The 13390-nt window shown below is 54.0% G+C and overlaps 7 protein-coding genes across 7 annotated transcripts; 3 read left to right on the top strand and 4 right to left on the bottom strand.

Moving 5' to 3' along the window:
• Window positions 1-1913: 1913 nt before the first annotated feature.
• J4E79_008876 (uncharacterized protein) lies at window positions 1914-2801 on the top strand (the record flags this gene model as incomplete). The annotated part of the gene is made up of 2 exons (XM_049357729.1): window positions 1914-2310; window positions 2377-2801. 2 exons carry the CDS (start codon window positions 1914-1916, stop codon window positions 2799-2801), a joined length of 822 nt encoding a protein of 273 aa, XP_049207768.1.
• A 1781-nt stretch (window positions 2802-4582) lies between these two features.
• J4E79_008875 (uncharacterized protein) lies at window positions 4583-6028 on the bottom strand (the record flags this gene model as incomplete). The annotated part of the gene is made up of 4 exons (XM_049357728.1): window positions 4583-5331; window positions 5381-5837; window positions 5887-5945; window positions 5992-6028. 4 exons carry the CDS (start codon window positions 6026-6028, stop codon window positions 4583-4585), a joined length of 1302 nt encoding a protein of 433 aa, XP_049207767.1.
• A 305-nt stretch (window positions 6029-6333) lies between these two features.
• J4E79_008874 (uncharacterized protein) lies at window positions 6334-7989 on the top strand (the record flags this gene model as incomplete). The annotated part of the gene is made up of 1 exon (XM_049357727.1): window positions 6334-7989. One exon carries the CDS (start codon window positions 6334-6336, stop codon window positions 7987-7989), a length of 1656 nt encoding a protein of 551 aa, XP_049207766.1.
• A 198-nt stretch (window positions 7990-8187) lies between these two features.
• J4E79_008873 (uncharacterized protein) lies at window positions 8188-9335 on the bottom strand (the record flags this gene model as incomplete). Its single annotated transcript, XM_049357726.1, has 2 exons — window positions 8188-9224; window positions 9311-9335. 2 exons carry the CDS (start codon window positions 9333-9335, stop codon window positions 8188-8190), a joined length of 1062 nt encoding a protein of 353 aa, XP_049207765.1.
• Window positions 9336-9573: 238 nt separating this feature from the next.
• On the bottom strand, window positions 9574-10256 carry J4E79_008872 (uncharacterized protein; the record flags this gene model as incomplete). The annotated part of the gene is made up of 2 exons (XM_049357725.1): window positions 9574-10115; window positions 10172-10256. The coding sequence occupies 2 exons, from the start codon at window positions 10254-10256 to the stop codon at window positions 9574-9576; spliced, it is 627 nt and encodes a 208-aa protein (XP_049207764.1).
• A 254-nt stretch (window positions 10257-10510) lies between these two features.
• On the top strand, window positions 10511-11317 carry J4E79_008871 (uncharacterized protein; the record flags this gene model as incomplete). The annotated part of the gene is made up of 1 exon (XM_049357724.1): window positions 10511-11317. One exon carries the CDS (start codon window positions 10511-10513, stop codon window positions 11315-11317), a length of 807 nt encoding a protein of 268 aa, XP_049207763.1.
• Window positions 11318-11559: 242 nt separating this feature from the next.
• On the bottom strand, window positions 11560-13334 carry J4E79_008870 (uncharacterized protein; the record flags this gene model as incomplete). Its single annotated transcript, XM_049357723.1, has 2 exons — window positions 11560-13191; window positions 13239-13334. The coding sequence occupies 2 exons, from the start codon at window positions 13332-13334 to the stop codon at window positions 11560-11562; spliced, it is 1728 nt and encodes a 575-aa protein (XP_049207762.1).
• Window positions 13335-13390: the final 56 nt, after the last annotated feature.

Genomic DNA, 13390 nt, shown 5'->3' with positions numbered 1-13390 from the left:
TTTTCGTACGAGGAAAGGATGATTTATTGCATGTGTGGGTGACGTCCAAAAGATACCAAACGCTCTTTTCCTTTTAGCTGTCTTCAGCTCGCGAGATACCATAGTGCCAACAATACGATTAGAATGCTCATGTACCATTCGTATCCGTCGTTCTCTGATCACAGCATCCTGCGTCATCGATCGACATGCATCCTAGCGTATGCTTATGGCTGCCTCGTACCCCGGTGGTGAAACATCGATGTCGAGTTCGCCGCTCTCAAGTCTATGCTCAATCGCCTCACACCTTCGACTGCACTTTAGCCAGCCTGTTGTCGGAACAGGCAAGCCGTGATCTCGATACCAAGTTCGTTCTACCGCCGTCATCCAATGTATCGGCCCTCCATTATTGACAAATTCCTCCCGTTTCTCTCGATCTATATCATCTCCAACCTCACCTACAAATAGAGGCGCAATACTCTGCACTCCCGTGGGCGCATAGCTTGGTACTGCGGCTATCGTGGCGCTGAGTGAGGATAGTACTGTGGAAGCGATACGTGCGAACATGCTCTCTTGAGGCTCAGTAGACGGATTCGAAGTGATAAAGGTGGGCAAGACGGGTGTGGACTGCCATTCTGGGTGGTCACGTAGGACTTGGGCAAAGGATGATGTGGTTAGCCAACCACGTTTCTGGTAACAGAGCGCGATGGAGGGGTGCGTTGTGCGGATTACGACCGGGCCTGCTGGATGGTGGATGTAGGTGAGCATTGTTGTAGGGGTGGTGTGCATGGGTATTGGGGTACGTGCTGCATGAGGAGCGCGAGCTTTGGCAAGTGCTTGCAGCAAACATGATCTGTGAAATCTGTGAAGAGGGGTCACGTATAATGAGTAATGTGAAGGCATCGGAGATCATGGATCGTGTCAATCTGAGAGAGCGTGAGTGCGCCGAAACACTGCGCTGGACGTAGTAGCCGTAGGGCGCGTGCGAATAAACTTCTGCGCATTAGACACGAATGCTGTCGTGCCATTGAGTTGAGGTCGCCCCATATCCAGGTCGAACACAGAAACATGACAGCCCTATCGTGACAGCCTCTTCCCTGGCAAAATTGAAATGTGATGCAGCGATTCAAGAGGATGTCAAGGATGCCATGCGAGTCCGTGCGGTGCTAATGATCTAACAGCCCTAAATGGCGTGGCATTCCAAATTCCACGCCAACGTTCTAGAACTGGTAACTTTCGCAATCCCATAACCGGTAACTTTCGCAGTCCCAGAAAAGATCGATATGTTACACGCACGCTGAAAGATGCATTAGTCGCGATATGAGGACGATCGTGGCTGACTGGTTGTCGCACCTCAATTCGGTAGACGCGGGGAAGGAGGCTGAGGAGCCATCTCCGGATTCGTCGGCGGAAGCATATATGCGCCATGGGTACCCTGCAGGCCTGGAGGAAGCTGAAGGTTTAGCGCACGCAGTAACGTCTAACACATGGCAGCTGGGCAGCTTCCTCTCCTATTCGCCTCTCAGACAGCACGCCATTTCAGCACTGTTGCTATGTCAGACCGACATTTGGTTAATGTGCTATCGTGCACTCTCAGCCAACCTCCAATTTGGGCTTCTATCGTGGCGCGCGCACCCAGCAGCGGCCGTTGCGTGTTCAGCTACGTCGTGATGGCCGTTTGAGAGCCCAAAGATAAGTCAGCGCTGTGCTGAAACGCCTCACTTCACCGAACGCTCTGACCATGACGCCTTGACATGCCGGCCGCACTGCTTGCAGTGGTGTCGTACTCATGTCAAACACGCTGTCTGTGTGAGAGGGTATGAAACAAAATAGATTTTTTCGGCCTTTTCTAGAGTCTTCATCCATTGTTCAGCTTTCTATAAAGACGGTCATTCCGATAAAGACATTGCAATCATTATCTCAAACTCATATCAAACATGTCGACCGTATCTCAAGGCGCAAAGGTTTACCTTATCCACACTACACAACATACTCGCCCTTTCTTGACGACTGTACCTTTCATAGCCCGTGACTTCGCTGCATGGGGACATCGTGTCGACCACCACCCCGCAGACTCGGCATACATCACTGAGATTCGATCCCGCGAGGATGTGGAACATATGAACCGCAAGGACCGCGGTGGAAGCCGGAGGACGAAGCTGATGGAAATATGGGCAACCGAAGCCGTCCGCAGAAAACGAAGGCAGCGAAGAGAACCCCATGGCATTGAAATCGAAACATCGATGGGAGAGGGCGGCTTCGGACCGCAAGATGCCAGGGTGAAGAAGGCTGGTGATATGGTACAGGATGTCATCGATGGCGTGGCTTCATTTGGTTAGTGTGCACTATGAACCCCGATACGGTCATATGACATGGAGAGTAGTACTAACAAACTACAAGAAGCCAGGTACACAGCAACACCAATTCGGCAGAACACATCACCGGGATCTCCACCTACCATCATCACCACATACACACGCCATCTCTTCGCCATTAGGTACCAACCAAATGCACCTCTTCCATCATGGTCGAACCCCGACATCACGTACGCAGACCAAGTCGTCTTGGAGTTCCACGACTATGAAGAAATCAGAAAGGAAGTCCTAGTCCATGCGGTAAACAGCGCGATTGGCAAGAACGAAGGCAGAATGGGCAAAGTAGAAAGATGTGTGAGAACAGGCATGAAGCGAGTGATTCTATGGGTTGACGTCGCAGATGTCTTCTTCGGAGACGTAGTACAAGACGAACGCAATGTGGAAGACAGAGATCCAGTGCCGAAGTACGAGAGGGGAGAAAGGCCGCCGGTGTATGCGGAAGAGAGATAGGCAGTCTAAACATATGATACCCAATGCATGCTCACGCATCTTCACACCAACCTCCCTCCAACCCGCTGACCTTATAGCCCCCGCTATCTAATCATAGACCACCTCCCCCCTCCTGGGACCACCCCTTTGACTCTTCGCTCCCTCCGCCATCAAGCCTTGCATGTTCCTGACCCGCACCTCGGCCATGTACTCTTGTTGTTCTGCGCTCATGTGTCTGAACTCATTAGGGTTTCTTCTGAATCCAAAGGTCTTGTGTATGGCGTAACCCATGCAGACGAGTAGACCCGCACTCAACAGGATGAGGATGATGATGGCGCCCTCGGGGATCGCGTAGCCGGCGTCGCGCTTCGTGAGGGGAGAGGCGGTTGTGGTATGGAGGATCGTGAAGAGGACGATTGCGGTTGTGACTGGGGATGCCATGGCTTGAATGATGCTGAACGTAGTTGCTTGTGGTTTTGATGAGGGTGTGGATGCCGTGGATTTTGGGTAGGGTTTCGATTTCTGCCACTCTGGATGGGATCAAGACGTGTGTGACAACGGCGAAGGAACCAATCGGAGGTAGTAGAAACGACGGAACGAGGGCGTAGAGTGCCTCTAGATGGCTGTGCTTGTTTCGCTGAAGACGCTGACGAAAAACAGAAGAAGTGCCGTCCAGTATGACCTCGGGGTGGTCCAAGGTCTGGCAGTGAGTGAGTGAGTGAGTGAGTGAATGAGAGTGAAAGAACAAAACCTAAGCAGTAGGCAGCAGCACTTAAACAACAGACGCGTAGCCCCGTTCCAAAACAATTGACTCCACCAAGCCACTGCTTTGCCATCATCCCTTCATCCTCTATTGCCGTTATCATACGTGCGCACAGGCCATGTCTTTCGTACATTACCTCTTCCGACATAGCGCCGTTCTTCTTTTGACGCTGGTTGGTCAACGATGCCCAAGCGACCCACCCGACTTAGTCGTTTCCAAGGAGAAGATCCACTGTGCACGTGACTTTGCGAGCGGACCAATGAGAATGCGCGAGGCTTATATGTGCGTGTCCTAGAATGGCATCCACGCATGGCTTGTGGCGTTCCGGGACCTGTGTACCGCTGACAGTGACCATGGAACATACGAGGATGCGGGTTAGGCGAAAGATCCCATTTGGAATCCATGGTGTGGACGCTGCGACTGCATCCGAGCAACTTGCCGGTATTTGTATGCACTCCATGCTTGTTCTTGTCTGTACTGGATGACATGATTTCTAACCGGCTTTCAAGCTTTTGAATCAGACTGGGTCTCGGTCTTGTTTTGCGCTTCCCTGAGGTATCAGTTCTGTCATCGGTTCATCATTGCAGAACATTCGGTCTTGACAAGTGTTGACAACGCGCTCGATCTTATTACTGACTTCAAGTAAACAAGTCTCACTAGATCTGAGACCAAAGATTTGACAAAGAGAATCCTTCGATCAAGAATTGCGTGAGACAAGAAACAGAACATACGCCTAGGCAAATGGCAATAGTATACTTGCGCAGTATTATGGCAGTGTACTGCGAATACCGAATCGATCTTGAATCGCATATCGCCACAAAATCCGTGGCACGTAACCGTTCAAAAGCGAATGGGTGAATGCAGCCTGAAAAAAGTCATTTTATGTTTACGCATCGTGATGCCGTAGAAAAATGTATAAGCCCTATCGGCCATGCAAGCCAATCTATAACAGCGACGGCTCCGCGCGTGTATAAATACGGAATGAACGTCGCCCTCCCAACGCCAAGACATGCATTCGTCAATCATACCATACGACTCTCTACTGCGTCGCGCATTGAGGACCTTCTGCCTCTTCGTCATCGTCTTCCCACTCAGCGCCGCCTGCGCGTGGGTCTCCGCTGCCAGCACCGTAGTCCTCCATGTCGGCGTCCCATTCGACGTCGACCTCTTCAACCTCTTCGTGCTTTTCTTCCGGCTTGTCGTCTTTTGGTAGCGCATCTCGGAGCTTCTGTACCGCAGCGTCGTTCTTCAGCCATCCGTCCTCGGGGAATTCAACGTCGACTACTAGGTAGAGATCACCACGAGCGTCGCTGCGCTTGATAGGCATACCCTCGCCTTCGATCTTGAGGATTTGTCCTGGTCTCAGGACGTTGCCGTCTGGTTGTTGTACGTTGAGCTTGAGACCCCGTCCGTCGAGATGGGTGATGACTACTCGGTTGAAGCCTGTTAATGCTTCCACCAAGCTGACCTTCAACTCAGCCCTCAGATCTGCGCCTGCGCGCTCGAAGACGTCGTGTGGCGTCTCTGTAAGCGTGAAGATGATGTCGCCTGGCTCCTGATCGGGTACTTGATCTGCTTCTCCTGCAAGCACTATGCGCTCGCCCTGTCGCGCACCACGGGGAATGTAAAGCTCGAGAACGTTCCTGGTTTCCACGACCTTCTTTCCTTTGCACTTCTTACAGCGATGCTTCTCGGGAATGACCTGGCCAGAGCCTGAGCAGTTGCCGCAAGGAACGGTCTCTTGGGTGACGAGCCCGGGGCCGACCTGGCGGAGGACTTGCTTGGCACCTGGGAGAGTTAGTATGTCTGGATGATGCGAGATGAAAGAGCGACGTACCGCGTCCGTTACAGACGGCACAAGAGTTGCTCTTGGCGCCCTGCTTTCCTCCGCTGCCCTTGCACATGTTGCAGATGATGTTCTTGGTGCTGGAGAACTTGGTCGTCTTGCCCTTGTACAGCTCCTCCAGGCTGACCTCGTACTCCTGCTCTACCGATCGTCCTTTCCGTGGCACGTTTCGTCCACCGGGCATGCCTCCCATGCCGCCCATTCCAGGCATTCCGCCAAATCCGCCCATCCCGCCGAACATTTGCGCAAAGATGTCGTCGATGTCCGGGCCTTCGCCGCCCATACCGCCTCGGGACGGGTCGAAGGCAGCCATGCCGTGGGTGTCGTACATGTGTCGCTTGTCATCGTCGGAGAGGATCTCGTAGGCTTGTTTCGCGGCCTTGAAGCGGGTCTCGGCCTCTGCGCGGTCATCTTCTGCGACCTTGTCGGGGTGATGTGCTAGCGCAGCCTATCCGGGTCAGAATGGGGTCGCCCTTGCGTTGTTGTTGCTCACGAACCTTGTGGTATGCCTTCTTAATCTCGATCTTGCTCGCGCCCTTCTCGATCTCGAGGACCTCTGTTCGCGTCAGTAATGTCTCGAGTATATAGACCAATATACGTACCGTAGAGGTCGATTTCTTCATCCACTGGAGGTGGCATCGTGTTAGTGAGAGTCGTGTCGTAGTAGACTGGAGGTACAAACTTTTGTGTTGTTGTTGGGTTGGGCGTGGGTGATTGGGGAGCAGACAAACTGGTCCAAAGTATGTACAAGAATAAAGCGAGATACAGCGACGTAAAGGGCCTCGTCCAGTGGGAGTGAAGGCAACAAAGTTTCTCCAGATTTGTCGATCGCAGGCAGGTAATGCGGGCCAAATTGTTAGCAGGCGCCGCCCCCACTAACGTCGAATCCCTGCACGTCATTTTCACCCGCGAACTCGAACCCTTTGCGTCGCATCAACACCGCCATGTCGTTTTCCTTACTCCGCCCACAACTGTCGCAGTACACGTGCCGATCGTGTCTAATTCGCCTTTCACGCGCCTCGCGACGTCCGATCTCTTCGAATACCTACCACATCAAAGAAAACACTGCTAAAGCCGATGCAAAGGCCGCCGTACCAACATCTCCCGCACGGACGCGTTTTGCGCCTTCACCAACCGGCTACCTCCATCTTGGATCGCTCCGGACGGCGCTGTTCAATTACCTCCTCGCGAAACGGACAGGCGGTCAATTCCTACTCCGGATAGAAGACACAGATCAGAAACGCACAATACCCGACGCCGAGCAGCGACTGTTCGACGATCTACGATGGGCAGGACTGCAATGGGATGAAGGGCCAGAGGTTGGAGGTCCGTATGGACCGTATAAGCAATCAGAGAGGAGCGCGATATACAGGGAATATGCGCATCAACTGCTGGAATCAGGCCATGCATACCGCTGTTTCTGTTCCTCTGAGCGCTTGAACGCGTTGGCGGAACACAGACACAAGCTCGGCATCGCAACCGACTACGACCGCACATGCGCCCCGCCCGCGATATCCAAGGAAGAGAGTGACGAAAGAGCGCACAAGGGCGAAGCGCACACTATACGTCTCAAAGTCCCAGACCAGTACCCGACATACAAAGACCGCATCTATGGCACCTTCAGGCCTCTCAAGCGACGCGGCCATGTCACCGAATCCGCGTACGAAGACCCGATTCTTCTAAAGTCCGACGGCCTCCCTACATACCATCTCGCGAACGTAGTAGACGACCACCTCATGAAGATCACGCACGTCATTCGAGGAAGCGAATGGATGCCCAGCACGCCAAAGCACATCGCCATGTACCAAGCCTTCGGGTGGACACCCCCAGAGTTCGCGCACGTCGGCCTCCTCGTCGACGAGAACGGCAACAAGCTCAGCAAGCGCAACTTCGACACCGACATCACCGCCTTCAAAGAGATGGAGATATTTCCCGAGACCCTCACCAACTTCGCTGCGCTACTCGGATGGAGCCACAAAGAAAAGAGCGATGTCATGGACCTGAAAACACTAATTGATAACTTCAGCCTGAAGTTCACAAAAGGCAACACTACCGTTACATTCGGCAAAATGCAGTTCCTCCAACGCAAACACGCCCTGCAACGCGCCTCGACCGGCGGCCCCACCCTCGAAGAAATGGTCCGCAACGTCTCCCGCCTCCTCACCTCACCCGACTCGCCTTACCAAGACTGGAAGTCTATAATCGGAAGCCCCCTCCCCGACGACTACATCCGCTCCATCATAACCGCCGACGCAGAAAACTACACAAACGCAAACGAGTTCCTGTACCGCAACTCATTCTTCTTCACGCCCCTACGACCATTTGATAAGCAGCCGCCCATGTCGACGACTTCCGATATACCCATGCGCGCACAGATGCTAGCGCAGATCGAAGAGAAGGATTGGAATAAGGAGAATTTGATGCAGAAGGTGCATGAGATGATTGATGGGAGGCCCGAGGGGAAAAAGGGCGCGAAGGATGTGTATCATTATTTGAGGAAGACGGTTACGGGGCAGGAGCACGGCATGAGGTTGTATGATATCTTTGTTATTCTGGGTAGGACGGAGACGCTGAAGAGACTGGGGCTGTTGGTCAATTAGAAGGATGTGTAATTGCGCAAGTGTAACAATAGTGTACAAGAAACGAGGTCATGAGTATACGTCTTAGTCAATTTTCTTGCATTGCTACGATGAACTCGTTGACTTCAATTCGTGATATCATCCCACCCTGATCTATTCAGTTACGCCCTTGAACGCCTTGCCATGCCATGCTTTCCACAGTTGACCGCGTTGTCATGTCTAGGAAGTCTCCATCTCAACCTCCTGGCTCTTAACCTCTCCGCCATCCGCAAGACCAAACACCTTATCCTTGACCTTCGCCGCTAGCAGTCCCATGTCCTCTTCACGAGCAATCTTGCTTCCCGCTGCACCCAGTTTGGTCAACTGGTTCTTGCTCTCGTTGTTCGTCGCGTATCCCGCTCCACCCTTGAAGCGCTTGCTCGCGTTGTTCTCCTGCTGCATCTTGCGGGCGAGGTCGGAGATCTGCTTGGTGCCGTAGTCGCGGTTGGAGATGAGGGGCGATGAGGAGAGTGTTTGTACCCAGTACTTGTTCCATAGCGCTTCCAGTAGTTTGGCGTCGAGCGACGACTTGTAGTGCGAGACTTCCAGGGAGTAGTAATGGTTTGCATGCGCACCAAAGTCCTCAATCTTGCCGAGCGGAATAGTCTCAAAGCCGTCGCTCTCCGCGCCACTCACGTTCTTGGAGCCGCCACCCGCTTTCGCTTGGTTCTCTACGTACTCTGTGGAGTATGTGCGGAAGGCGCCGATCTCAACTTTACCCGCGGAGACGGTGCGGTCGGGGTCGATGACGATGGCGCAGAAGGGGTCTTGGAACATCTGCTGCGTCTTCTGTGTGTTGACGTCGATGCCGGAGAGCCAGCAGCCGTAGCCGGGATGTGAGTGGTACCAGCCGACGGCGTTCTCCATCTGGCCTTGTTCTCGTGCGCGTTGCAGGAACTCTACCATGTACTCGTTCGCCTCGTCTTGTGCGTTGACTCGTGTCTCTGTTCCTTCGACTGGTAACCGGAATGCGTCGGTGACGACGAATGTGTGTGCTTCAATCTTGCCTAGCATTAGGCCCATGACTTCGATTGAGCCGCCCGAGCGCGCGTGCATGACCATCTTGAGGAGGGCGATGGCCGAGATGCGGACGGAGGTGAAGTAGTTGGGGTCGGTTCGCCATGGATGCGCGTCGTTGATGGCTTTCTGTGCGGAAGCTGAGTAGTTGTAGAGGGCGTCTTTGCTGGGGTCGACGAGCTTGACGGAGTTCTCGAGCTCTGGGATGTTTGTTAGCCATGCGACAGATGCGGGGTATCATGGTGTGGGCATGGGAACTTCGTAATAATAGCAGGATTAATCTTACCCCAGGTCTTCAATGCGGTCCCCATGGTTGAAGACAGCGTAGGTTTGTTTGGGTGAGTTTGGTGTTTTGGTGGGGAGGCGAGGGAGCTGTATGCTTGCGGCGGGGAGCTCTAGCGCCAAGAGATACAAGGCATCAGCGAGCAAGCGGGCAGTCCACAGGAAGGTGAGATGAAGTGAAAACAGTCTATTGCGCTAAACGCTGAGATTCATATCGCATATGGCCACTGGATAGAACAAGTGTGACGCCAGGGTGCTCCATCATCGCTACTTCTTCCGCCGCGACTGATCTTCCCACCCCGACTTCTCATTCATCCTCCGTGCCTCATCCTCCATCTTCTTGACCCACCGCTTCGTCAACTCCTCATTCTCCTTGCGCAGTTTCTCCTTTTCCTGCTCCGCCATGTTGAGTTGCAGGTTCAGCGCAACCATCTCGTCGTGTACCTCCTCGACAAGTCTCCCCTTGCCCTTGAGCTCCTCCGCTCTGTCCTTGCCCCGCCTTTCCAGTGCTGTTCGCGCCTTCTCAAGTTGTTCTATGCGCTGCTTCTGTTGTGTGTCCGACGCTTTGAGGGCGCTGAGCTCAGCAGTCAAACTACTCAGTTGCGTTTCGAGATCACCGCGCGTGCGCTGAGTGATGGCAAGTTCGGAGCGGAGTTGCGCGACAGCGGACGGGGAGGATACATCGGTTGTCGCTGCGCTTTTGCCCTTTGACGGGATGGCTTTGGCAGATGCGCTGGCTGCGGGTGAGGGCTCCTCCGCGGAGGATGTCTGGGTTGACAACTGCGCGGTATTGTCGGCGAGCCTGGTATCTATGAACATCAGCATCTTCTCGTAGTAGCGCGTCCCGCGTGGGTAGATAACATACAGGCGTTAATGTACTGCTCATGCGCCTTCTCTCTCGCGTCACGCGCATCGAGTGCAGACAAATATTCCGCCAGAGAACTACTCATGGCGGCAGGTAAGGTTGCGCGAGATCAAGGAATGTACAAGTCGTCTCTATCGCTATCATGGTGGTTTGCTACGTGAGCAGGCTGAAGATGGTCACCATGGACGATTGCGGAGGTCGTCACTGCTCCGATTCGACTCGACCCCTGCTAGCGTCGATCTCGGGAAGCTTCGGTCTTGAATATCGCATGTTGCAGCAACGAAGTCAAACTTCTCTCCCGTTCAATTGATTCTTACGACTTGCCGTCAATCGCTCAAGATGCCACCAACACACATCTCCGGCACATCACGGGCCCTCTACCGTGTCTTCATCGCGCCAAACCTACGCAACACAACATCCATCCCACTTCTCTACGCCCCAGCATTTGCGCCGACATCGTCTCCCACCTCCCTCTCCTCGTCCACACCTAGTCTCACGAGCCGAACCTCCACCCGCGGCATAAAGTACACGAAAGACACACGCCGCCATGCCATCTCCGACTACTACGTCATCGACCAAGCCATCGAAGCCGACATTATCAACCTCGTAGACGAAGAGGGCGTTTTCCACAACAACGTCCCACTCGACGAGGCGCTGACAAGTTTCAACAAAGTCACCCACCACCTCGTACAAATGACACCGGGGAAATACGACGAAGACGGAAACCTAGACCCGAACAGCCTACCAACATGCCGCGTCATCTCCAAAATCGATCTCCGCGCACAACACCAGAAGAAGCTCGAGACGCTCCGACGGCAAGCCAAGGGTCAGGGCACAGGACCTGCTACCAAATCACTAGAACTGAACTGGGCGATAGCGGCGGGCGACCTGAAGCACAGGCTGGTGGCTATGAAGAAGTTTCTGAAGGAGGGGCGCAAGGTCGAGGTCACACTCGGGCCGAAGAAGCATGGCAGGAAGGCGACAGAGCAAGAAGCGAACGCGGTTTTCAAGGCAATTGAGAACGCGGTGGCGGATTGTAAGGGAGCGAGGGAGACTAAGAGGGAGGGTGAGGTTGGCGGAATTATGACCGTTATGTATGAAGGTAAGAAGGTGGAGAAGAAGGAGGGTGATGATGAGGCGGCTTGAGAGAACGTCGAGATGAGATGGACAAGCAAACCTAGAGAAACCCTTGCCATGTGCTCCTGAGGCAAATGCCGAGCCGCGGGCGATGAAGACGTGGGCTGAAGATGCAAGAAGGTATGTTGAGGGAGAGCACGTGAGCATTTTCCGTGCCATGTAGTATACTGTACAACACAACCCACCTACACGTGGTGTAACGATTCATGAACATCTATAGATACACTGTACAGTAAACACGATCAAAACTTTCATATCCTCTTCTCCTCCTTGACCGGCTCAGACCTCGTCTCGACCTGAGTCGGAACATCAAGCTCTGGCATCTCATCCTCAACAGCCTCGAGCTCCGCAGCCTCGGTATCTACCTCCGCCCTCTTAGCCTCAAGCACCTGCTCACACACCCTGATCTCATCCCTTGCTTTCTTCTGGCCAGCAACATCGCGCTTGAGCGAAGCGACAGTGTTCTTTTGCCTGGCTACTTCAAGCTTAGCCTCCAGAATCAACAGCTCAGCGTCCGAGACATAAGTCCTCTGATCACTAGCCAATTCAAGCTGCTCATCCGCGCTCGCTTCATTACCGGCGAGGCGTAAGGCTGCAGAGCGGTGCTCGTGGATTTGGGCTGCGAGCAGTGCGGCCTCGTACTCTACCTCATGTTTCTGCACTTCGAGCTCACGGACCTCGATCATGAGTTCTTCAGACTTTACGGGCGAGGTTTCCAGAGTACCGCCGGGCCCAGCGAGATCTTGCTTTGTGTTGATTTGGTAGGTCAACATTTGCAGACGAGGGAAGGATTCAGTGTTGGAGTCGTTGAGGTAATCGGCGAAAGAGTGGCCGGTCCTTTCAGCGAATTGCAGTTCTTTGGCTTCGGCCAGGAGATTGTAGGCGGATACGGTAAGCTCGTTGCGCTTGGGTCCTTGGGGGAGGGACTCGGCGTAGGCGTAGCGGGTTCCTGCTACGTTCTCGTAGATATCGGCGCGGATGGTGTCCTTTTCCTTGGGGTCGGAGAGTGAGAGTTCGCGGAATTCTTCCCAGCCGATGGTCGATTCAAGCTCCGTGGGTGGCGATGCTCGGATGAGGCTCTTGTGCCAGGGCTGGAGAGCCTTGTGTGTGAGGTCTTCCTCGTGGGAGAGGAGGATGTTGTGCAGGGCGTCGCGCTCGATGATGACGCGGGATAGCTCGAGAAGGTTCTTGACGTCGATTTCTTCCCATGTGAGTGTTTGCTCGCCGCGATCCATCTCCGCTAATGCTTGCTCTAGTAAGGGTCGCTCTTCGAGTGTTACCATCAAGCTCCTGCCCCTGCCCAGCAATTTCTCGTGGTACTTGAGGGTGTCACCTAGTAACCTCACAGACGGGCTCTCAATCTCCATTGCGTTGTCCACAATGATCAGCTCGCCTTTTCGGAACCGGTATGACAGTGCTGTCCGCCATGCGAGGTCGTAGATCTTCTTGGGCAGCTCGGTTGCGAAGTCGCGAGGCTTGGGACCAAATGCGACACCTCCACCCCTCAGCATGGGCGATTTCTTGTCTCCCAGACGAGCGCGACCCGTTCCCTTTTGCGGTCTAACCTTCCTGCGGGAACCTCTGACTTCATACCTAGTCTTGGTAGAAGCCGTACCTAACCGTGTACTATCGCCCTCGTAAACGACCGCGCGGTGTAATATGTCTCGTCGGGTGGGTAGGTAGAGATGGTTTGCAGGGTATTGTTCGAATCGGAGCGGTTCGAGGGAGGGGAATCGGTGGATGGTCGCCAGCACAGACTGCTCTTCAAAAGGTTTGACGGGCACATATCCGGATCCGGATCTGGGAGTGCTTATAGAAGCTAGTGTCGCCTGAGAGGGCGCAGATGTGGTGATTGAGCGGGTGGTGGGCGTGCATAGAGATTTCTTGAAGACGTTAGCATGTCGCATACAGTGACGGCGAGGTAACATACGGCACAGCGCGTGCACAGCGCGTTTGGCCGCACCGACAGCCTTCTCAATTGGTGTGTGGCGCCACGCATGGGCGCGGATATCCTCGTGGAAGCCATGCCGGTCGTCGTGGTGCAATTGTTCCAGTCGTCGGAGTTGGAGGCGGAGGTCCTAC

This window comes from Alternaria viburni (genome assembly GCF_023758015.1).
Source record: "Alternaria viburni strain BMP 2772 chromosome Unknown scaffold_22, whole genome shotgun sequence".
Taxonomy (NCBI): Eukaryota; Fungi; Ascomycota; class Dothideomycetes; order Pleosporales; family Pleosporaceae; genus Alternaria; species Alternaria viburni.
The sequence above is the reverse complement of the archived record's forward strand: the minus strand, read 5'-3'. Positions and strand labels throughout refer to the sequence as shown.